The sequence below is a fragment of the Lepidochelys kempii genome, chromosome 3 (genome assembly GCF_965140285.1).
Source record: "Lepidochelys kempii isolate rLepKem1 chromosome 3, rLepKem1.hap1, whole genome shotgun sequence".
In the NCBI taxonomy this organism is placed as follows: domain Eukaryota; kingdom Metazoa; phylum Chordata; order Testudines; family Cheloniidae; genus Lepidochelys; species Lepidochelys kempii.
This window is the reverse complement of record NC_136382.1, coordinates 169,239,646-169,265,791: the sequence shown is the minus strand read 5'-3', so window position 1 is coordinate 169,265,791 and position 26,146 is coordinate 169,239,646. Positions and strand designations below refer to the sequence as shown.

General features: G+C 41.9%; 1 protein-coding gene across 5 annotated transcripts in view; it reads left to right on the top strand.

The window, feature by feature from the left end:
• HHAT (hedgehog acyltransferase) overlaps nt 1-26,146 on the top strand; it is a 334,535-nt gene that overhangs the window by 53,709 nt on the left and 254,680 nt on the right. For all 5 annotated transcript variants that reach the window (XM_073338997.2, XM_073338993.2, XM_073338994.1 and 2 more), the window contains one exon: nt 9,819-9,969. In XM_073338997.2, coding sequence (XP_073195098.1) covers nt 9,819-9,969 — 151 coding nt within the window. The remainder of the gene's footprint in view (nt 1-9,818; nt 9,970-26,146) is intronic.

Here is a 26,146-nt window from a genome sequence, read left to right as displayed (position 1 = left end):
CTCAGTACCATCTTTTCTAGTGAAGACTGTACAGTTGACAGTTTTAATTTATTGTCATTGCTATACTTATTAAATAGGCTTCCTGACTAGATTTTTCCCTTGTACATAACAAGTGTGAGTTCTTTATATAAAAATAATGTAGAATGACATCAATACAAGAGGTTAATGATGACATTTTATCTGAAAGTTGGTTTATTACAAATAGGATTTTTTGGATGCCTTAAAGAGTGAAACCTCACATACGTACATAATAAAAAAAGTGAAGTCTACATAATGCTCTGTGTAAACCAGATGGTAGAGTATTGTGTCTGGTGTCTTATGATTCTCTTTCTAATAACCTCATGAACAGGAAAGGAATTTCTGAGTGCATTCTTAAGAAGCACACAGTGTTTTGCTATTGAAATGGTGGTGTCTGTGCATCCATCTAAATGGTAATGAAATGCTAACAAAGTAATCTGTTTGCTTGTTTTTTTTTTTTTCATCCTGCAAGATGATGAGGAGAATGTGATAAAATATTTGGCATCTGATGTCTGTTTTGAAAACTGGAAATACAAACATAAACCAGGAAGCTTAATGAGATTTTCTTCTCTAAAACATTGAGCAGTTCACTGCTTTATAAAAAGAAACAAGAAAAAGCTGAATTCTTATAAGGCCTCTTGCAGGATCTTGCAGATATTGGTAGTTAACCCAGTTTTATTACAAAGCACAAATACCCTGTATTTATTTTTTTTACTCACATGTTAACTGTTGGTTATTTAGGGCTCAATCCTGCAAATATTTAAAGAATGTTTTTACCATCCAAATGTAATGGGATGACTCAGGGCAGGTAGGTTTAGGGCATGTTTATACTTAAAAGGAGTTTCAGATTTTGTTTATTTTTGTTTTGTGATCTGCAACAACTGTGGTGTGAACCTCCACCCCACCTTCCTATCCAGAGTTAAGCCACTTCTCTTTGGGATCATTGTGTCCACATGGTGCTGCTTTGTTTCAAAACAAGTGCTCAGCATTCTGGGAAGACATCTTATGGTGCAATGAACCTCTGCTAGGCTCTATCCTTTTTGAGATTTTTCTCTGTGGGGAAACTTGTCAGAAATTCTGGGACTTAGGGTCAAACTAAATAAATCCCATGATCACTTTCCTTTCACCCCACCAATAAACTTGTTTTCATGAGCCAGTGCCATTTTCAAAGAGCAGTCAAGCAGCATGGAGGAAACACAGAGTGCTGCGGTTTTCCTGGTGTTTATTATGAACAGGCTCATACCCCATGCAGGCCCTGAAGGGGGTTAATGTGCCTGAGAGGCCAATTATGTTATCTGGCTGCACCTGGCGGGAGAGCCAAGCTTAACTGAGTATGAAGCCCAGCTGGGCAGGAGCAGGCCGGTGAGTGTAAAGCCAGGAGAGCAGGAAGCTGCAAGGAGAATGTCTGCAATCATTCTTTAGAAGCATAAAACCCAAAAGGAGAATAAGTCATGGAAGAACGGTTAACCCCAGAGGAGTTGTGGGGAAAGAAAGCCTGAGAAGACAGAGTAGGAAGAAGCCCAAGGAAACTGCAGTAAGAAAGGGGACTGTGTAGACCTTGGCTGCTCATTATTAGGTCCCCGGGCTGGAACCCATTGTAGAGGGCAGGTCTGAGTTTCCCTAGTAGTCACTGAGAAATGGCACAGGATTGTTGGAGCTGCCAGCTGGTCTGGAAGAACCAGAGTAGAGAGTGAGAGAGAAAGGTCAGAACTGAAGGGGCGGTGGGGTGCCAGATAGGAGAGAACTAATCTGCAGGCAAAGCTGCAGGGATGTGCCCCAGCAGGGCGTGAATCCCTTCACTGGCCTGTGTCTTGGTGTTGTGGGAGTCAAGGATGTATTCTGATATGCCAGGCTCTCAAAGGGAAAGGACTGCAAGACATGATAGGGTTGCCAAACCTCCAGGATTGCCCTGCAGTCTCCAGGAATTAAAGATTAATCTTTAAATATTATGTCATGTGATGAAACCTCTAGGAATATGTCCAACCAAAATTGGCAACCCTAGGACATGGGTAGGTTAGGATGGTGAACATAGTCCCGCTATGTTCTGAAGCAGGACTGTTTGTCTCTCCATCACCCCCAGTAGCTGCAGGCCCTTAGCCAGTTCCTTGTCGTCATCCCCCTCTCTTTGTTTGTCTCTCCATCACCCCCAGTAGCTGCAGGCCCTTAGCCAGTTCCTTGTCGTCATCCCCCTCTCTTTGTATCTTGTTTAAGGAAACCTGCCCTCCACTCCTTCATCTTGCTCCCTCTGCTGGCATGCAGATGCAAGGTGGTAAACGTTTTCTCACCCTTTGTCCTCTTTCCGTTCCCCCAGAGATAACACCCCTGTCTGTGGTCATTACAACATGTCAGGTGCTGGGGAGGGAAAGAAAAAGCTAACCCCGTTGTTCAAATTCTAGTCTCCATGACAGTAATGGTCCAGTGTTTTTTTTCCTCCGTTTCAGAATTCCATTCCCATATGCTTTTTCCCAAGCTGGGGTGAGCTTGGAGATCAGATGTTTTCAGACATTCTTCCCTGTTTGTGCAAGATCCCTGAATTCATTGTGGGAAGGGGCATGTGGTTCTTGGGTCACCAGGTGTGGCGGTTAATAATTGTATGTGCACCTATGCAGACTGCTGGTGGGCAGAGAGTGCTAAGAAGCACCAGCAGGTCCAGGCCTGTGGTTGCATGTGTGTCTTTGTGTGTCACCAGTGGGTTGTGGCAGGGGGCAGCACGGGAAGGCTAGTAATTGCATGTGCACCAATTCTGTTCAAGGATGTTACCCTGAGGCGTGTCCCTAAAAGGCAGGGAAAGATTTTGATCAAAAAGGCAATAGGCAAACCAAGAAGATACGCCTTGCTGCTTTTTGCCAGGATGGTGCCCCTATAGCTGGTGCAGCAGTGGAAGGGAAGCACAAGCTATATGGGCAGTGGTGAGGGAGCTGCGTTGCTGTGCAATCTGTGTGTCCAAAACAGAGCATTGTCTTTGCCTTAACTTCTTCTTTTTTTTTTAATATCTGTGGATCAGCATAAAGTGAAAAATAAATAGAATTCCGCAGTAACCCAAAAGGAGGAGGGGAGAGGGGCTGAATGAATGCCTTGAAACCCTTTTTGAAATGTGTCTCAAGCCTGATTTGGGTGACTTATGTCCTAACAACTCAAGTTTTCTTAAAACTGAGAAACTATGAGCCAGAAAAAAAAAATTCTGGGGCTTTTTCTTTCTTGTATCTGCTGCTACTATAAATGTGTGACTGTTCAATGCATCTCATTTGTAACCCACAGAGTGTGGCCATTTCGAATAGAACTGGGAGGGAGCAGAAGCAATAAGCAGCATGGTGGGGCATGGGGAGGACCTGGGACACTTGAGCAGGGGTTGTGTGTTATTTCTGAGAAATAAATGGTACTGTTTTAATTCTCCAGCACAACTGCCATTCGGAGCTCTAGGTGGGGGGAGTGTTAAAAGCCAAGGAGGCAGAGAGAGAGAGGCTAGTCCATCATGGTGGTGCCTTGGCAGTACCCAGAAGTAAGTAGTTTAAATCCTCCTGTACAGTTGTACTGTAATATATCACATAATACTTACTGGAAGAAGTCTTCATCCCAGGTTAGGTCTCTGTTGTGATTCAGTTGGCCCTCTGACTGTGATTTGGGGGTCTCCAGCATTGTATGAGCCTTGGGGTTCATTGGCTTGAGCAGGCCGACAAGATCCTGTGTTGCAAGGTTAATCACCTCTGGCTTTTGTATCCTGGCTGGCATCAAAGTGGGAGTCCTAGGTGGAACTCACAAGAAGCTGTGGTTGGCTGGTGGAACCTCTACCAAAAAATGGGGCCCAGCTCCTGTAGTAGGCACACTGTGAAGTTCTCACCCAGGTGGTGTTGTCCCTAACATTCTTATAACTCAGCTGAAACTTCTTTCCATTCTTGTGGCACTGGCTCATGCCCCAGGAATGCCACCTCTCCTGCATTTGATAGCTGCTCGTAGACCTCTCTATTCCAGTCGGTGATTGCTGTTTGGGTGGGTCTGGATGCACTTCTCTCCACGGGGAGGGAGGGCAAGGAAGTCCTATGCACAGTGCCATGTGAAAACATAGGGCACGGCTGCTGTCCAATTGGCATGCAGCTCTGGAGGTGTGAACTCACTATGAGCTGGAATTGCAAAGGGGTGGGGGATACCTGACTGCTCGGCGGCACTGAAATGGCGGAAGTAACATCTGGTCAAGATGACCCCGGAGCAGTAGACGGCACACCAGTAAACAGGCTGACCCAGGTGGCTGACAAAGCAGTGTACAATAGCAGTGGGAGGACTGCCAGATGTGAAACAATTGCTTCAGAATGGGAATGTGTCTACACCTACCTTGTTGTGGAAAAAAATCATCCTGATTCTCAGTAAACCTGCTTCCAAAGTGGGTTGGTTGATGTGGGTTAGAAAGCCAGAGGATTTGAAAGAAATACTTGTGTGTGCATGTAAGGCAGTCTGTTCTGAAACAGTTTTCAAGTGTAGACAGGCCCTTATGTTTGTAACGTTTCAGGCATTGGGGACTTAGGTCCTAACATTTTTTGTACTGTCATTATAAATTCAATGTGAACAGAAGGTAAATGTCTGCTTACTGTATTCATTCGGAGCTTGGTAAATTACATATTTTGATTTAATAATTAACAATTTGAAGAAGATGGGCCTTTTTCAGGTCTCAGGGAAAATCGGGGTAACTGACATCATTAGAGTTGCATTGTGTAAATCTGGTATAACGGAGAGAAGAATCAGTCCTGCTTTCTTCTAAGTAAGCCCTATATTGATTAATGAAAAATACAATTTTATTTTACATAGTTTAACTGAAGCAGTTTCAAAACTGTATTAAGTCAGTGTTCGCTTGTAGACTTTAGAAAGAACAACCATAATGTTCAGAGTTACGAACATTTCAGAGTTATGAACAACCTCCAGTCCCAAGGTGTTCATAACTTTGAGGTTCTACTGTATGCCTACTCAGGACAACCAAACTGCTGATTCCTGTTAAACAGGACTCAGGGTTAAGAAAGACAAGGCATGAGCTGTGAGGGAGCAAGTGCGGAAATCCCTTGGAAGAAGCTATGAGTTTTCTGTTAAGGTCCCAGGGCTTGATTCTCCATTGGGTTACTATAATGTTATGTCAGCTTAACTTCATTGATCTCCTAAAACTGTGTAAAAGAGTAGAGAATCAGGCCCACAGTAGTTATTAACTTCTGTCAGAAGGTTAATATTGGAAAGCCTTACGGTTAAAGGACAAATTTACATGTTTTCAGTGTTCTGAGTATATAAATTAAATAACCATGTTTTCTTTTTACCCAGAGTAATTGACATGCACCTAGATCAGTGAAACATATCAGGGGAGTGGCTGTTCACTGTGGTATACTTATTGGGGGCCTGGTGAATTTGTAGGTGAAAATCCAAGAGGCAGTTAATGATGCTAAGAGTTATGTTGAACTCCTCTCCATGACTTCTGTGCTCCTCAGAGATGGGGGCTAGTGCATTGTCATGGGAGGCAGAGAGAGGGAGGGAGTTTTGATGCCAAAGGGGATATGCATGGAAGGGTGAGCTAATTATCTGTGAGGGTTTTCATTTTTAACTTTTACAGGCTGCAGTCCCACCACACACACCTCACTGTGTTAGGCCATAAACCTTTGCAGGAGAGAATGTGGCTCCAGCTCCATGAGGTGACCCTCACAGAGTTTTTTGAAGTATTTTCCCCCTCCTTTGGGCTTTTCCAGGAGAGAGGAGCAGTGTATTGAATGTGGGGAAGATCCCGCATAGGAACCCCAACAACCTTATATTTAGAATCTGGGAGACTTTAGCCACCAGATGAAAGCTGTTCGAAAATCTGTTTGTTGTTTGACTTACACTTCATGTCAGTATTCCTTTAAAATGTGGTGGTGTTCTGCAAAGTCAGTTTGTTTAAAAAAAAACAGCCCATACTAAATACCCTACCTCAAACCACACTGCAGTTCTATGTATCTGCACTATATGTATCTTCCTGTCCTATTTACTGACAGAAACAACTGCTTTAAACTGGTGACAATGCAAGGGTCAATGTAGCTGTTCAAAAGGGAAGTCTGTTCTTCTCATGAATCACCAATGAAAATTGCCAGTTACTCCTGAACTTACATTGTTGAAGATGATTTATGAAGCAGAAAAAAGGGCTATGTGCTTTGAAAACCACCTTGATTTTTTTAGTCCTGGCACTCAGAAAACATTCTCTTATTTACTCTCAAGAAATCCAAAGGTAAACGATACTGCTAATGAGTGGAAGGTATTTAATATTAACCTTGAATCACTTTTTAATTTTAACTTTTAAGGTTAGATTCACTGGTAATACACTTCGGCCTGCTTTATGTTACTTAGGAGCACTGATTTCGATTTTTGACAGAAATTTGAATACTGAAATATTTTGGCTGGAAATAAAAATATTTCATCTGTAAATCAAAATATATTGATATGGAAATGCTGCCACAGTGCCTCATGGGAAATGTAGTTTGGGTGTCTCAAGCTCCCAGTCTGATTTAGTTTAATCTTACTTTGTCTGGAGTCAGACAGCGTTGTTCTGAAAACTATGCTAATAGAGCTGCTCATGAAGAGGTTGTGATGTATCCTTTGATGCAGACATTAGGATATTGTAGGATGCATCGTTATCCATTATTTACATTCGTAATATATACATTATGAATGCAGCACATATTGTTGAAGATACATTGCATAATTTGCTGAAGCTTTTGCAAGCAGTTTGTGCAGGTGACAATCAAAACTTAGGTCTTAAAATAAAAACTGTTAGAACAGAAATGAGAAATTGAATCAGACAGGAATCAAACCAGACAGGTAGCATTGTAGATCACTTTAATAGTAATCTAATTTGTTGCTAGTTGGCTGGTAGCCAAGCTGTAATTTGGTTCTTTATTTTACTCTGGGCTGAAAATGTGGTTGACTACTAGGCTACTATGTTCCATGAGGAAAATACTGTAGACTTCATTTTATTTATAGAAATCTAGAATCCTGGGTTGATATCTAGCTTTAACATCACTTTTTGTCTCAGGGTTACCAGTACTTTTAAGAAGGAGCAGGGTCCAATGAACCAGTGACTTGTTAGATGCCTCCCAGTTGGGGGCATCTAACAGAAGGCACCTAAAGGGAGTCAGGAAAGGCGCAGGTAAAAGCTGCCCCAGGGGGAAACAGGAGATGCAGAGGAGAGCTGATACAGAGAACCACTGGGAAGAACAAAAGGTGGAGAAATTTACTGGTGAGGACTAGCTAGTGCTGGTGAACTGCTGCTGAGTTATAGGAGAGCTTATGTCATAGAATCGTAGAATATCAGGGTTGAAAGGGACCTGAGGAGGTCATTTGGTCCAACCCCCTGCTCAAAGCAGGACCAATGCAATGGCCCTAGGAACCCAAAGAGGAACCAGCCTGGTTAGGGGAAACTGAGCCAAGAGGGTTGATGCTGGAAGGTGGATTCCAGGAGCAGGAGGTAGGACTCACACGCAGGGAGGCCTGGGTAAGTGGAACTTTACAGGAGGATCCCCTGGCAGAAGGCCTGAGTGGAGGACTGCATGAATCTGAGCCCAGAACTCTGAAGGGAAGTTCCCTGAGCTGGGGTAGGACTCACGGGCCAGGAACTCTGGGTGAGTGGAACGTGTTGGGAGCCCTATCCTGCAAGACCTGTCTTGGGACTACCAGAGAAGTGTTGTGGGGGAGAATTGAATCTGGAACCTCTCAGGCTGGGGGCCTGGAGAATGGGGCCTTGGGACAAAGACAAAAGAGTATGGGAATGGATTGGAGATGGACTCTTGGGAGGATGAGATAGAAATGCTGTCTCGGGAGGGGGCATGGAGAACTGTTGTGAACATGTTGTTCTTTGGGATTTTGGGAGAATGGTTTTATCATGAGGTTTCTATAGACGGTTGTACATGTACAAGAATAAGTTATGCCTAGAGATGGGCTTTTGAATTGGACAGACTGTTCCTCTTATGGCCGGACCAGGAGGAAACTGAGGCAGGCACACCTATAACTGTCATGCTGTCTGGCCTGCTGTTGGAAGGCACCCCAGGTGGGCCCTGCCCTATCACACCAATATAGAAAGTTTAGTCTCGTAGTAAAGTCTGGTGCAAAGTTCCAGTAAAATAACTACATTCATAGTAAAATAAATACCAAGATTGTTAATGGCACTGGAAGAAATTAATGCATCAAAAAGGAAGAAAACTTCTTTGAAATGTTGGGTTTTTCTTTTTGCTCTGCCATATGACAGAAATTTGACGACAATGGGATAGGTTTTACCATGCTCTAAAAGTTGGTAAGCATTTATTCATGCAACTAATCTCATTACATTCAATAAGACTGTATGCAGGAGTAAATACCAACTTGAGTAAAGATCTGTGCCCCTGTGTTTAGTATTACTGACCTTTGTTTCTTCATGAAATTTGGTCAAATAAATTTTATTCAGCAAAACCATCATGAGGAGAATAATGTGCCACCAGTGTAGCCAGTTATGAACATTCAAATCTCATGAATTGTACCCCAAAATCGTGAGATTTGAAGAAAATAATTTGGGGGTTCTTTTTATTTGCCTCCTGGTTTTTGAGTCTTCAGAGAACACTTTTCAAGCTTTACTCCACAGTCATGTAGGCTAGAAACTTTGCTTTTTGTAACTGATGAAAGCTGAGATTCTTACGTAATCACAAGATCCCAGAAGGAAAACACCAAATATCACAAGACTCACAATAAAATTGTGTGAGTTGGCAACTTTTATTATATTTAAATCAGGCTTATCGCCCTATAACCCTCTATCCCCCGTCTTCCCTCCAATACATTTTTTTATGTAAAAATGCAAATGGAAGGAACAGTTCCACAGCCCTTATTGGCATGGTTGACACCCGTGAATTCACTGTCTGAACTCACGCCAGTGTAAATGAGGATTACTCCTTTTTGTGCATATTCTGGCTTTGGGCCATGGGTACGCACATAACCAAAAAAATCCATGTCTTGGATTCTGATGCTGAACTTCTGTGCTCTAGGTCTGGCTCCCTGAAATCGCATAGGCCAGGATTCAGCAAGGTACTTAACTATGTACACAACTTTAAGATGTGCCCATCGCTAAGCGTGTGAGCAGTTCAATCCTATGTGCTCAAAGTAAGGCATGTGTTTAAATACTGAATGGAGGTGATAGAGATCCAGTACTGCAGTCTGTGTTCATATTGAGCCAGGAAGGAATATTCTGGGAAGATGTTTGGTTGTATAGAGTTTCTCTCTCTGATTTATTAGTGCACACAAGAAGTCTGACATTGTGGGCTCTCTCTGGGCCTGCCAGGATACTACAAAGGTAACAGTATTTGTACCCATTTTGGAGGGACAAGTGAAGAGTGTATGTAATAATACTGTACAGACTGTGTATTGACTTTGTTTTGGCAGACATCAAGATTTATTGTCCCTTGAGGTAAATATTTATATCCTGGGTCAATACATCTTGATTTTTCAGCTTAACACAAGTGAATTATTGCTTATCATACCAATCCAGACCTGAAGTCCAAATGGAGATTTTGAAAGTGGAGTTGCTGATGCTTTGTTACATCTCCGTACTAGAAAGAATACCACTTTATTGTGTGCGCATTTAAGGTCATAGATATTATATTAAGTGTATTATAGCTCTTATATTATAAAATGTATGTATCATAGAGCTTATTAATCAAAAAATGTTTCTTTTTTTGATAATGGATTGTTTGAATGAGGAAAAAATCAGTAAGATTTTTAAAAATGTTTTAAAAATTTTTCATTATCTTATTGTTTTAAGGCGTTGGCATGTTCTCTTTCAGGTGGCCTGGCATTAGCTCAAGTACTGTTTTTTTATGTGAAATACCTGGTTCTCTTTGGTATTCCTGCTCTTATTATTCGAATGGATGGACTCAAACCTCCAGCTTTACCTCGCTGTGTGAGCACAATGCACAGTTTCACTGGAATGTGGCGGTTAGTAAGCTTAATTTATTATTGATATATGACGGTAATTTTTCAATGTATTGATGGTGTGTGTGTTCTGAACTATTCTTTCACTTTTCATCTTTTACAAGATCTTCAGTTTGATGATTACTTTTTTCATGCCACAGAGATAAAGGGAAGCCGCCTTTCAGGATTTTCATCATCTTAATGATTAGAATTAGATCCAGGCCACTTGACTCCACTAAGCTGACTATTTTTTTCTAGATATTTATGAAATATGATCATTTTTCAATCTTGGTCCAAAAAACACCCTTCACTTGAAAATTCATTCAGAGAAGGATAAGAAACACTTGATTAGTTACCCTGTGAGGAGAGTTGTGGATTATAACACTTGAATAGGAAGAGAACTGTATATATGAAAACTTTCCATAGCATTAGCATGTTAAAAGCAATATTTGTTCATATTTTAGCATGAAATTCTGGTCTCCCCTAGGTCTGAGTAAACATGACGGACAGTCAAAATGAAAACTGTGGTTGTGAAGCTTAGAAATTGCTTTAAATAATTAAGTCCATCAGCTCTTCGGTGCCAGTTCTTGTTTTTTACTGTGTGTTTGTACGGGGCCTAGCATGATGAGTAGGGCCCTATCAGATTCATGGCCATGAAAAACGTGTCCCTGACTGTGAAATCTGGACTCCCACCATGAAATCTGGTCTTTTGTATGCTTTTACCCTATGCTATACAGATTTCACAGGGGAGAGCAGCGTTTCTTAAATTAGTGGTCCTGACTCAAAAGGGAGTTGCAGGGGGGTCAAAATGTTACTTTAGGGGGGTTGCAGTATTGCCACCCTTATTTCTGTGCTGCCTTCACAGCTGGGCTGCTGTGGCTGCTGGCTGGGCGCTCAGCTCTGAAGGCAGCTACCCAACAGAAGCAGCGCAGAAGTAAGGATGGCAATACCAGACCATGCCACCCTTACTTCTGCACTGCTGCCTTCAGAGCTGGGTTGCCAGAGAGTGGCGGCTGCTGACTGAGGGCCCAGCTCTCTAGGCAACAGCGCAGAAGTAAGGGTGGCAATGCCATGCCAGGCCATCCTTACTTCTGTGCTGCTGCTGGCGGCAGTTCTGCTTTCAGAGCTGGGCTCCCAGCCAGCAGTCGCTGCTCTCCAGCTGCCCAGATCTGAAGGCAGCGCTGCCGCCAGCAGCAGCACAGAAGTAAGGGTAGCCGTACCGCACCCCCCCCCCATAACCTTGCGACCCCCCCTTCCCCCCCACAACTCCTTTCTGGGTCCGGACTCCTACAATTACAACAATGAAATTTCAGATTTAAATAGCTGAACTAATGAAATTTACAATTTTAAAAATCCTATGGCTGTGAAATTGACCAAAAGGGGCCGTGAATTTGGTAGGGCCCTCATGATGAGGCTTGATGTGATTGGGGACTCTACGTACAGTTGTAATATAAATAAAACTTTTTCCTTTTCCTTTCTTTAAATTAGTAGGCCTGCATGCTGCACTACTATCAGGACTGATTTGGATGATTTTTTTTTAATGCCAGAAGCTAACCATAACAAAGAAAACTAATCGTTTACCAGGGTTTTGCTTTGTGGCAGTAGAAAACATTCAAAAAGGGAATAGGTTATGTGGCTGAGGTTGGAGGGAAATAAATAAGACATTTTAAAATAATTAAAAATCCAAGCTACTTAACAAGAGACCCCTTCCGATTAGATTCTCCTTTGAAACTGTGAACTGAACTTTTGACCCTTCAGGTTGAAAAAGAAATCTTTTGTTTTTTGCCAGCCTGTGAGCTGATAGCAACGCCTTTTGGCGTGGCTGGACTTTGAAAGCAGAGTTTGAACCAGTATCCAGTGTTTTCCTGCTGTGTCAATTATTACTCCGTGGAATCTGAGCATTGCTCCCGAGGTGTAAACTAAATTGAACATCAGCACAAATACAGATGATATTACTGTGTTTGATACAAATAGACCATGGAAGAATTGTTATTGACTGTGAAGTTAGAGTGGGTGCCTTTCTTTAAGATTTCGGTACACTTCCGAAAATATATATTAAATATTTTAGTTATAAAATTTTCAAATTTTATGAGATCATAGAAACTTTTGTTCCACTAGGCAACTAGATTTAGACTGGTTTGAAATCTTACAGTAGAAGAAAAATGTGCTGTTGTTTTTTGCCAAAATGTCTCATTCACTGATGTGCATAGGGAACAATCATGGTAATAAATAATTAAATATGATATTTCACAGATAGGATTTGTGTATTGAAATCATTTCACGTCCAGCTGATTTGATGTGTTGCTATGAAAGCTATATGAGTGGTAGAATTTCCCATGGCTACTAGTGAATTATGGGTCAATTTCAGTTATCTAAGAAATCTCACATAGCTTGCCCTCTGTATCCCCTGAGTTATGATTCTCTCATACCCTTAAAGTTAAACTCATGAATCACTGCTATCCACAGGGCTGCAATCCTTTTTTGTGTGTTCAGTGCCTTATATAGAAATATCACCATCAGAGGTGGAAGGTAGAATAACAGACTTTGTTTGCAGTCTAGAGGTCTGACTATCTCAGGTGTACCTGGTCATCCCATCAAGAATTTCAGTAATGTATATTGGCTGCATCCAGGGTATCAAAAGAGTTGGAAAGCAAAATAGTCTGTATTGTGAGGTCTAGGGGACAGTGATTGTCTAATTCTGATACAAACTCTGTTTTTAATTCGTGTGTTACCTGGCATCAATGACTACCCTCACCAACTGTGTCTGAATTATAGTATTAATAGGATTGGGCCTGCTCTTAATGGTGTGCAACATGGAGACTTGCACCAGAATCTGGCTTTATAGAACAATAAAAATCAGAGGCTGGTAAAGACTCTCAGGGCTAAGGTGGGGAATAGAATATTAGAAAATACATAAAACAAATACAGAATAGAGTATAGTGGTGACAAGCAGACACTGTCAGTGAAACAGCAGTTTAAAGATGGCATTCAGAGAGTCTAAAAGCATGATGATACGTGCATTGATAGATACATGCAGCCCCTAGGTATAGTAGAGTTTGAGGCTATAGAGATTAGGAGGACAATGCTAATGTCACACGCAAAGCAAGCATATCAACTGAGTAAATATTTCACTAAGTCCTGTTCCAGGTAGGTTAGACAGATTGATTTTGCTCTTACACCAGCATCGCGTGTCCTTAAAGCATAGAACCAGAGGTGCTTGGGTTGCAGAGTCATGCAGGAGTTCCTAGTAATGATTGGTGCTGGCCTGGTTCATGGTGTGATGTAGTGTGTAGAACGTCTTGAGACCAGGAAGAAAAATGCCATGGCCTGTTGTTGAAAATATTAGGAGAGATCAAGAAACAAAGAAGACTGCAGAAAAACAATCCATGTGCTCCCCATGTGGCACTAAACAATTATCTAACAGTGTCGATTGCAAAATGCATGCATATGAACCAAGCCAGTAATAAAGAGGCATGTTACCCTGTTTATTGACAGTAGACTGTTGCTGATTTTTATTTTACTACTTCAAAAATGTTTGTCTTCAGAAAAAAATGAGCAGTCTCTCTCCAGCTCTCATCAAGGATACAGTTACTCAGTGTGGCAGTGAGGTTTCATATGACTAGGATGTCATCGGTTTTACTAGCACGTTATGCAGTATTATCACGAATAATGAAACTAACTGCATTTGTGAAAACAGTGTGATATCCAGTTCTGGATTTATTCAAGACGGGACAACAGCTCAGTAACAGACTATGCTAGAGTGTCTAACTGGCTCTTAATGACTGCATTTCCAAATTTCAGCCACAGGGAATCAAACTGCCTTTTATTTAGAGAATTAGCAAGAATATTGTAACATCAAGGTAGCTAAGCACATGTGATAAGAACCAGTATTGTTGGAGGCTTAAAAATGCTTAGAGAAATCCTTCTAGGCTAATGCTTGCTATACAGATTCTTAAGCTAGAAGTAAATAGTTCAGCAAAACTAGAAGAGATTGAATTCCATCTTGGCTTTAACAGCTTTACACTGATACTCAGGAAATTAGTTCTGGTTGGAAAAGTGCCCTCCTAGTGGGATACTGATGATTAAGGGTCTGGAAACTAGGGATTTAATAGATAGATAATATACATTACAACACCTGCTAATTTCAATGTGTCAATGCAGAGGATGATTCCTGCAGGGGAATTCAGTGGCGCAGCCTGTTAAACATTTTCCAGAAATGTTGATTAACCCATATGCTGTTTATGAAGAAAAGTGTGTTTCTCTTTCATATGCCCATCCTACTTGTTCAGTGAGTATGGAGCACATGCATATGCAAAAGTAGATGATCAATGTATCTTGAAATCCTATGGAAACACCATGAACTCCCTCTTACAGGAAGACCTTTATTGTTAAGGACTACAGTGTGGAGACAGGGAAACACAGCTATTCTTCTTCCTCCTCCTCTCCCTTTCTTGGGTAAGTGGTGCTCCCCCACAGCTCCCCATCCTCCTTAGATAGTGCAGCCTGAGTTTCCCCCTACTGCTTCCATCTACTTTAACCACTCTGTATTATCTAGGGTCCAGTCTTTACTGGCTTCACAACCAAACTTAAACATGTTTCAATCCTGGCATCTGCAAAATACTGTATTACAGTTTGGAGGCAAGAGTGGATGGGAACAGACATTTCTTAAAAAATAGTTTTAAGACACTGTTTTAGCCTAAGCTCAGTGAAGCCTTGAAGATGAGGACTCTCCAGGAAAGGGTAGGTAGGAGTTTGTCGGAGACAGGTTTTTTTAGCGATATCTTTCTGATTTGTACATCCAGAATGGAGGAAATATAATTGGAGAGCGGTAGAAACAAATCCCAGCCAGAAGCATTAATGTGTTGAGCAAGGGGATGGAGAAAGGTCTGGCATTTTGAGTGCCATGTGACAGATTCCAGGTTGCATTCCATGCTTAGCACCCTAATTCTTGTCCATGTAGCTGTTTGAAGTGGTGTGTCTCCAGAAAGATTTGTGCCACTGCAAATGATAGACCCTGCTCACGGGGAGAAAACATGGTTCTCTGCTGGGAACTTATTATCCTCAAGACAAAAAATCTTGGGGTATGGCATGGACCAGATGGGAAATGCTTCTGCCTAGAGGCAGAATGTGCTGGCCTGCAGGGCAGGAGCTAAGCTCTGTGATTGTGTTGTGTTACCAGCAGAGCAGCTAAAATGTTGCTGGAACAATGTGCATTGACTTGCTGTGAGATGAAAAACTAGCTACTCTAGCACAGAAAAATGTTGCCAGGAGCAGCAGAGTTCGTGTGTGTGTAATATTAATATGTTAAAAATATCCCACAGAAATTTTGGTGACATCGGATAGTTGCAGCTGGGTTATGATTTGAAGGAGATTATGTTTAGATCAATCTAGGTCATCTGCCTCCTTATTGTTAATGGATTACTTGCCTTTATATGATGAGTATATTATATACACTAGATCTTAGGGAATTGTAAATTGTGGGCTAGAAGTTTGCTGTAGGTTAATAATAATCCTGGCTGTAAATGTGCAGTATAAAACTGGCCTGTAAAATGTCTCTGTACCTGCCCCTTTTCCCCCCAGATACCACCTTTTACCTTCCCTCACGATTTCCATTAAAGGCTTCCTACCATTGCAGTGACCTCTCCAGTTGTCTTTTATGTCTGCTAGAAAGGACCAGATGAGAAAATGTTTCTCCTTTTCATACTGCTGACTCAAGGGACAAGACACTCAAATATTAAGGCCCTGAGTGTGAGCCTGACAGACCAGCTTGATTGTGTGTAACTTTTTAATGATGATCAACAAACAATTGGAAACCCAGTCACTGATCAGCTGCCTGCTCTGCTTCAGACATTTGATGTCACTGCATAGACTGCAGTTGTAGTATTGGAGGGTTTGTTGTGTTGGATCATATTAAAGAAGTTCTGTATTAAAATCACAAATGTGTTTGATTCCCCATAGTTTAAATTCTGGGGTATTACTAATTAAGAGGTCTCTTGGTTTTTGGTCTCTTGTTTTTACTGTTTCTCTCCCTCTGTGTGAAGCTTGCAAGCTGCTAATTGTGTTAGTACATCCGAAGACATAGTCTGTTCTCAAAGCAATACTTTGTAACAACTACTACTCACACAGAGAGAGACTCAAAGCAATACTTTGTAACAACAGAAACAGCACACAGAGTCTCCCCACCCTTTTGTTGTATTTATCTCGCTTTCTTAACAATTGTGATTTAAAATAGAGATAAAGGATGTATGTGGATGGATGCTTGGTGTGGATAATAAATGAATGATCAGGGAGGTGCCAGCCTAAGAATCCAGTGTCCAACGGCCGAAGAAGGCGTCAAGTGGAAACAGCCAGCGGACCCCTGGAGGGCAGACTGGAATCCACCCAACAGCCTCAAGAACAAGATAGCATCTGGCAGCACGGAGCCGTCAGGAACGTGCCATCTGCTGATTGATTCAGCAACAGCATGATGAAGCAATTCCCATAGACTGGCATAGGAATAAATTCCTATAAAAAGGACTCTAGAAAGTGAGAACTTTGGGGTCTGATTCTGCAAACCAACTTCCAGGAGCATCAGATGAGCATCTGACAAGGCCCTGCTCCCTCCTTGGGTCCAGGCCACCTGGCCAGTGGCTTGGCACGAGCAACTCTAAAGCTGGTAACTATGATGATAACCTTGCAGAACCTCTGTGTGTGTGTATGAATGAGTGTTTGAATAAATTTGAAATTGAATGGATTGTTATAGTTATAACTAACTGCTTACTATGATTCTTTCTGTATTCACAATAAATGTGGCATTTTGCCTTTTCCACTTTAATAAGATCCTGCTGGTTTTTATTTTATTGGTATAACAGGTTTATATTGTAACAAAATCCTGTGTTATGCTTTGGATTTCTCTTTTGGGGCCACAGCATTCTTTGGCCATGATACAGGCTCATTAAATTAATTGATTTTTGCTGAGGCTTGAGAGATTGAAGAATCAGGGCTAAATTTCCTCTCACAGAATTTGCCTCTCAAATTCCATGGGATCAGTGGAAAATTGTAGCCATATAACTTTTAATTGGGATGTACCTCGGGAAAAGAAGAAAACCCATCTGTAACTGATTCATCTTAAAAATTTCCATATGAAAGAGATGATCAAGGGTCAGTTTAGGGGCAAATTCTGCCTACCCTTGCATGTCATGGAGAGGCTGCGTAGGAGAATGCCACACCTCCTGTGGTAATATGGGGAAGAGCTTGGGGGCGGGGTGAGAATATGACCAGCATATTTAGGATTTGCCCACCAACCCCACCCACTTTGTAAGGGAGCACTGGGGCAGCATTTGCAGCTGCATCCCAAAGACTATATTAGTAGCTGTGCTGGTGTCTTTTGACTTGGGGGAGGATTTCCTGTGGGACTCAGAAGAGATATACTGTACAAAATTTACTTGTCTTTGAATAGACAATTGATGTTTGAACCCCTATAAATGATCTAGCAGCTTTCTCCAAGAAGATCAGATATTTCTGGGTAATTTCCTTTAATTTCTGGCCCTCTGTTCTTTTGAAATTCCTTCCCTCCAATGGGACTTAACCAGTAGCTGAAAGTGAAAGATGAGAAAAGACAAGACAAGTTTGTGCTTCCTTCCCTGTTCCCCACAGATTATGAATGTCATTTTCAGGCTGTTTCTAGTCTTTGATGGCCAAGGGCTAATGGTGAAAGTTTTCCAGTTTATCACAGATGCTGCTTTTATAAAACTGTTTTATAATTATTTAGAATGGTTTTGAATTTCTGTCCTGCTGAAATGAGTGAATCCTCACTCCTCTCATTTAACAAAGTGTTCATCTCAGAACTACCTGTGCACCAAAAATTCCACTCTATTAGATGATCCCCTAAATGTACCAAAGGACTACTTACAAAGCAACCGTGGATTAGAAAGAATTTCTCTTACAATGCTGAAATGTTCTCGTTCTAGTAATTAATCCATCAATTAAAGGGAGGTTGTGTTTGAAATCCATAAATACAAGAAATAGATATTACCAAACTGAGAGGGAACAAACCCAAATACCTGAAAGTCGAAGAGCCACATAGAATCATAGAATATCAGGGTTGGAAGGGACCACAAGAGGTCATCTAGTCCAACCCCCTGCTCAAAGCAGGACCAATCCCCAACTAAATCATCCCAGCCAGGGCTTTGTCAAGCCTGACCTTAAAAACTTCTGAGGAAGGAGATTCCACCACCTCCCTAGGTAACACATTCCAGTGTTTCACCACCCTCCTAGTGAAAAAGTTTTTCCTAATATCCGACCTAAACCTCCCCCACTGCAACTTGAGACCATTACTCCTCGTTCTGTCATTTGCTACCACTGAGAACAGTCTAGATCCATCCTCTTTGGAACCCCCTTTCAGGTAGTTGAAAGCAGCTATCAAATTCCCCCTCATTCTTCTCTTCCGCAGACTAAACAATCCCAGTTCCCTCAGCCTCTCCTCATAAGTCATGTGTTCCAGTCCCCTAATCATTTTTGTTGCCCTCTGCTGGACATTTTTCAATTTTTCCACATCCTTCTTGTAGTGTGGGGCCCAAAACTGGACACAGTACTCCAGATGAGGCCTCACCAGTGTAGAATAGAGGGGAACGATCACATCCCTCGATCTGCTGGCAATGCCCCTACTTATACATCCCAAAATGCCATTGGCCTTCTTGGCAACAAGAGCACACTGTTGACTCATATCCAGCTTCTCGTCCACTGTAACCCCTAGGTTCTTTTCTGCAGAACTGCTGCCGAGCCATTCGGTCCCTAGTCTGTAGCGGTGCATGGGGTTCTTCCGTCCTAAGTGCAGGACTCTGCACTTGTCCTTGTTGAACCTCATCAGTTTTCTTTTGGCCCAATCCTCTAATTTGTCTAGGTCCCTCTGTATCCTATCCCTATCCTCCAGCGTGTCTGCCTCTCCTCCCAGTTTAGTGTCATCTGCAAACTTGCTGAGGGTGCAATCCACACCATCCTCAGGATCATTTATGAAGATATTGAACAAAACCGGCCCGAGGACTGACCCTTGGGACACTCCACTTGATACCGGCTGCCAGCTAGACATGGAGCCATTGATCACTACCTGTTGAGCCCGACGATCTAGCCAGCTTTCTCTCCACCTTATAGTCCATTCATCCAGCCCATACTTCTTTAACTTGCTGGCAAGTATACTGTGGGAGATCGTGTCAAAAGCTTTGCTAAAGTCAAGGAACAACACGTCCACTCCTTTCCCCTCATCCACAGAACCAGTTATCTCATCATAGAAGGCAGTTAGATTAGTCAGGCATTACTTGCCCTTGGTGACTGTTCTTGATCACTTTCCTCTCCTCTAAGTGCTTCAGAATTGATTCCTTGAGGACCTTCTCCATGATTTTTCCAGGGACTGAGGTGAGCCTGACTGGCCTGTAGTTCCCAGGATCCTCCTTCTTCCCATTTTTAAAGATGGGCACTACATTAGCCTTTTTCTAGTCGTCCGGGACCTCCCCCGATCGCCATGAGTTTTCAAAGATAATGGCCAATGGCTCTGCAATCACATCCGCCAACTCCTTTAGCACTCTCGGATGCAGCGCATCCGGCCCCGTGGACTTGTGCTCGTCCAGCTTTTCTAAATAGCTCATTAAGCACATAATAGCACATTAAACTCTGACTTGTGCACACATGTACTGAAGTCAATAAGGGGCGTGCGTATGAGAGAGAGAGGGAGAGAGAGAAATGGACTTGAGATCAGCTGTAGAAACTATATATGAAAAAACAGTTTTCCAAGGAGACCTTGTGTGTGCATATGTTTAAAGAATGCAGGTGGTTTTTTTTTAAGATGCCTGCAGTTTTGAAAATTGTTCCTATTGTAAGACCTATGTCCAGAAGCTAGAGGGGAAAGAGCTCTTTACTTCCTGTATTGTTGAAAAGGGAAAAGTGGTGCCATAGAGACCTTCATTTGCATAGGCTGCCTACCAACAATCCTCTAGTGAGGATTCACCAGAACTCATGAACTTGGATTTTGAGGGGTTGTGGGATCCCAGAGAGGCTCAGAAAAAGGAAGTAGCTCTTACCTTGTTGCAAAGAGCTCATTTCCAAGCATCGTGGACTCTGCTTAAAGGTCTTATGTACTTTTGGCTTCCCTTCTGGGGGGACTTGGTTGCGAGAGATAATGCAGAGGACAGCAGCAGAGCTGAGTGGGCTCTGGTGGGGCCCTACCTATCCATCACTTTAACACTAAGTAACTAACTGGCTTAGATGGTGATCCCTCCAGGTGAACCAGCCTAGGTCCCTTGGGATTGGAGACAGATTTGCAAAGAGGTACTTGAATTATGGAAGCCTGCTGATCCAAACCATAAGTGGGGTTCAGTGGACAGATGAGGTGGGGTGGCCACCTGTTGGACATGCGCTGGCAGATGGACAGGGAGTTGGACAGGGGCGGGGTGGGGTATTTTACTGTTTATGTTCATGTATATTCTGTTGCTGTATTTTCCCAAGTTTGACTGTGTTCTGTTTCCCCTGCACTGATTTTCTTGTTTGCACAGTCTTGGGGTGCTTGCAAGTGTGGAAGTTCTGCCTGTTGAAGCTACATTAATTTTTCCAAGTTTCTTGATGGGGCCTCAATCCAGTTTAGTTATTTGTCAAGAGGAACTCTAGATATATTGAAACTGGCCCTTTTTGCTGACATTAACCACCTGGCAGAAGGGTTACACTATAATAGGATGTCATAAAGAAAGAAATGTACCACATCTGCTGTTTCTGAAATTTGTTCTGAGATTATCATATGCTGGCATGCAAATTATAAGGGTTTTTGTTGTTTTTTGTTAGGTTGGTTTAGGTTTTTAGGAGGAGTGTCAGTATTTGCTTTAAAGGTGCTGGAGACTCAGTTGTTTCCTTCCTATTGAGTTTCCTGAGGAACATATCAATACCTGCTGGTTTGGTTTGAGCTGGCAGCAGAACTAAATGTCAAATCCTTCTGTAACCTGACCACAAATTATCTGGGTGGTGAGGAGGCTTGTTCCACGAGTGTGCTAGCATGTTAGAGCTCTTTGAGATGGGCAGCTGTTGGGTGTTGAATAGTGAACTTCTGGATTCTGTTCACATCAGCTGTAGTAGGAAGGCAGTGGAGAGAGTAGTATCTTCAAAGGCAAAGGAAACCTCGGGTCAAAAACACCTAAGTGACTTAACAGCTAAAATCCCATTTTCAAAAGTGACTTTGTCACTTAGGGCCAGATTTTTAAAGGTATTTAGGCACCAAATTGCCATTAAAATCAATGGGCATTAAGCACAGACATGCCTTTTGAATCTGGCCCTTAGGTGGTTTTGAAAGTATTACTCCTAGTCTGTATTTGTACCATTTGTTAGTTAAATGTTAAATGAAATTGCAAAGACCTTTTAAGAACCATAATTGACTCATGGGAGAAGTTTGGCTCAGGGAAGAACAACAATTAATTTTTATTCCTTTTGAGACAGGTATTATTCCTATCTCTTGAGATCCATTTCTTTTCCATAGCATTTGAGATTTTCAGCTCATTTACAATGATTACTGAGGTAGGATGGAGACAAACTTCCATTATGCTGTTATCATACTGGAGGCAGAAATGTAATCCTTCAAGTTACAGTGCATCACTCCATTAGTGAACAGAGTATGTGTTTTAATATCTGATGAAATGCATTATTAAGGACATGCACTGAAAAAGTGAATTTTATAATCTAACCATGAATTTAGTAATTTCAGGTTGCTATTTAATTAGATTTCAGGCTTTCAGCCAAGTTATTAAACAAATTTACCATTTTTAAAATGTGTAGTGTGCTGAGGACAGAACCATTCCATCATTTCTCTTTCCCTCCCTCCTACTCTAAATCCTATCTTGAAAACATTGTTTTTTCTAGAAGGAAGAATAAATGGAGTGAAATCTTGACCCCGTTAAAGTAATGGAAAACTGCCATGCCTTCACTGAGGCCAGAGTTTCACCTTATTTCTCAACGCATATCGCACGTTTCTTTGCAGGTTTATAGTCATTATGGACATGACAATTGCTACCTTCTTTTCAGAAGGCAGTGAATTAGCCAGAAAATGTAAAAACCGAACAAATCAAGTTAAATCAAGTCAATATTTATACATTAGAATGCAGTATATGGTGGAATGCTGAAATTGGGTGGTGGCTCATGGAACATTTAAAATGGTATAGAAAATGAAGCCTACAAGTTACACTCTCTCAGGAAAATAATCTGCATGTCATTGCAGCTAGTTCAATATTGAGTGAGCTTTATTGAGCTATCTTTTTAATGAAAAGCTTGATATAAGGTGTCTACTAAGCTGGAAGACTGCTAAATAATAATTAGACAGAATGTTGCTGGGATGGTTATCTTGAATTAGTTGAGTTTTAAAAAAAATTTAAGTATCAGTATCACTCATTAGCACTCAGTGACATTCAAAATATTGAATACGTATGCATATTCTACCGTTTATATTTTAAAGGAAATTCTTTTGGAACGGTAATAACTCTGTGGAAAAAAATCCAGAATTGCTACAGAGCAGTAATATTACAAAACTAGTGTCATGGGGGTTGGCCCATGAGGGGGTCAGGCACCTAGCCTACCTGTGACAGGCTATGCTAAGGAGAATGAGCCAACCCAGACCCACCTGGGGATACTTAATTACCTAAGTAGCTGGGCAGCAATTAATTTGGTAAGGAGCACGTGGGCCTTATAAAGGGTTATGAATGCTTAGACAGAGGGCAGACCACAGATAGAGAGTGCTCCTAAGGGGAGAGGGCTTCTCAGGGCAGTTGATGAGGCAGCTCACCAGGAAAGGTATCCAAGGAAGAGACTCCGAAAGGGAAGAAAGCTATGAATGACCAGCCCTAGCGAAACTTGGTCCCAAGCAGGAGGACCTCACCAGGTAGCAGCAGGAACTCCAGATCACAAAGGAATTATGTTCTGTTCCACTGAAGGGTTGCTGTGGTTTGAATTCTGCAGGGACCTTGAACGCAGATGCGGAACCCTTCCCCAGCTGATGACAAAAGGTCCTGATGCCAGAAGATGACTCTAGGACAAGAGGGCCTCAGTAGCAAGGCGGTAGATGGACTTAAGGGGGATTGATGGACAAATGTTAACTTGGTCCTCTTTCCCTTCTTTGCCCTGCCCCCTACCCAGCTAGGACTCTGGGAGAAAGTTTACTTGTATAAAATGTTCTGCCTTTGGATTCAATAAACTAGACCCCTGAAGGAGCACAGTTCAATATATGTGTACCTCATTGGACTTAGTGAAACCACAGGAAGGGGAACTGAGACAGACACACAACTGGGGTTCTGCAACCTGGCTGTCAGGGGCACTCCAGGGGTGAGTGCAGGCCTTTATAACTAGTAATTTACATATATACCAGAAGGAATAACTTTCCATGGCATAAAATATTATACCACAGATAGTCAGATTAAAGAAAACTATTAGCATATGGAAAGCTGTTGTGAAGAATGCAGATCCATAGATGGACTATGATCATTTGTCCCAATACATTTACGGTGCATCATTTAATAGCTACTTCAGTGAGAGTGGATATGTCTACACTGCAATTAAAAACCCGCAGCTGGCCTGTGCCAGCTGATTTGGGCTCAGGCTAAGGGGCTGTTTAACTGTGGTGTAGACATTTGGGCTCAGGCGGTAGCCTGGGCTTTAGGACCCTGCAAGGTGGGCGGGTCCCAGAGCTCAGACTGCAGACTGAGGAAACATTAGATGCTATGTAAGTTCTACTGGGATGCAATCTCCATGTTATTCAAGGTTATACATCCATTTAAATACTATTTTGTTGACTGGAATGTGCTTATGCAAAATACATTTTAAGAGATTGTTTCTTAACTAGGACTGATTTAAGTAGCACTCAGAAGTTTTCGGTGAGACTAGAACATGAGACCAAATTCTGCTCATCTTACTCATGCCAGCAAATCCCATTTTGCTAAATGGGACTGCTGGTGTGAAGAAGGTGAGCAAGGGTGGTATTATTCTAGCCTTATATTAAGGGTTTTCCAATTCCATTAACCATTACTGGATCTTTTCATATGTGACTAAGCCTTGAAAAGAATGTAAAAAGAAAAAGGTTAGTTTTATGAAATTGCAGTTCCTCAGCATGTGGGTGTACGTGGATAGTGTGAAATAAATACAGCTTTCAAATATTATCTCAGCTTGTCAGTATCAAAATACTCAACCTGCGTACCTAAAATTGCATGGCAGATTTAGTCACAGAATTAGTACAATGTTTTGAAAGTATAGTGACTTGTTTCTAAGTAGAGTGAAAATAATATTCTTTTATCTGATTTCTTATCTGCTGTACTATTATCAAATTTTATTACCTAGTTCTCCTATGTAAAGCATTATTTTGAGGCACTGTGTCATTTGAGTAAATGAAAGCCATTTTTGTTCTGCTCTGGTTAGTCATTTTCATTGACATAGACAGTAACGTTAACTGCTTTTGACGTCTATTAAATTAGTGTGCACGCCAGTTCTTCCTACCTACGGTACAGCTTAACTTGCTGATTATATTAAAGCTTTGAAAGGCTCATTAAATCTCTTCAATAGAGAAAAATCTATTATTTATCTCTTTGGAATATAAAAAGAAGTAATAATGAAGAACCTAATGCTGCTCAACTCCAAATGGCATAATTATTGTAATTATTTGCTTGTGGCTGCTGCTTTGTTACTGTCACTTGAAATCAATGAGCTTTATTCACCAGTAACCCCAGCCCAGTAGAAGCTACATGTGGAGATTCCAAGGACCACCTGCAACTTGACACTCTCTTGGAGCTCGTTCATCACAGCTAAGTTATTTGGCACTGGCTCTGCATGGATGTGATTTTCCTGATGCTTCAATCCCTGCTCCCCCAAGGAGTTCAAGAGTATGTCTACATTGCATTTTAAAACCAGCAACAGCAGGTCTTAGAGCCTGGGTCTACAGACGTGGGCTCACACTAAAAACAGGTGTATGAATGTTGTGGCTCGGGCTGGAGTTTCAGACCCCAAGTTCCAGCCTGAGCCCGAATGTCTACAGAGCTGTTCTTAGTGCCAATGAGTGATTCTGAGTCTGTAGATCTGGGCTCCGAGACTTATTATCCGTAGGCTCTGTCTCTTCCCAGTGGTCATAGCGTTATGCTGAGAGGTGGGACTGAGTGGAGGGGTTTTGTTGAGTATTGGTGTGTGTGCATGCACATGTGGAGAACAGAGAGGGAGGCAAAAGCCAAAACCACGAATGCTAAGCAGTAGCTCGTGAGCACAGTGTGACCTGGGAAGAAGCTAGAGAGAGAGCTTTGAGGCCTGATGTTGGCTAAAGAGGCTCAGGGCTGTAAGCTAAGACATTGCTCCTTTTGTTTTTGGTTCCTCCTTTGTTCAGAAGAGCAGGACTTTATACATGTAAATAAACAAGGTTGCATTAAAGAAAATACCAGACTCCATGTTTCTATTTCCATCTGGAACGTGCCCAGAATCCTGAATTTTGACTAGCCACTTGGATCAGAAAGGGGCAACAATATGCTGAAAATGGCTAACAGCTTTTAATAAAACCCTCTATTAGAAAGGAGAGGGCTCAGTCAAGACAATCTGACAAGCACTGGGAGAGCCTTACAAAAGAAAGAGTGTGAAATCAGGCTCCATTGAAATCAATGGAAGTTTTGTCCTCGACATCAATGGGACCAGGATTTCATCTACTACGTGGGAAAGGTTGGGGTAGTTTTCTGAAGGAACAGGGGAGGTGTAACTAAAGTTACCTTTGTTTTAAGAGATTATAAAAGGTTGGCAAAATTCAAAAGGGAAACATTGACTACTCAGTATAAGGAAAAAGAAAAGGAGTACTTGTGGCACTTTAGAGACTAACAAATGCAAGGACTGGCCTGTCTCCATTGTCTACAGCCAAGCTCTATGATACAACCGCATTTGCTCCAACCCGTCAGACAGAGACAAACACCTACAAGATCTCTATCAAGCATTCTTACAACTACAATACCCACCTGCTGAAGTGAAGAAACAGATTGAGAGCCAGAAGAGTACCCAGAAGTCACCTACTGCAGGACAGGCCCAACAAAGAAAATAACAGAACGCCACTAGCCATCACCTTCAGCCCCCAACTAAAACCTCTCCAACACATTATCAAGGATCTACAACCTATCCTGAAGGACGACCCATCACTCTCACAGATCTTGGGAGACAGGCCAGTCCTTGCTTACAGACCATCCCC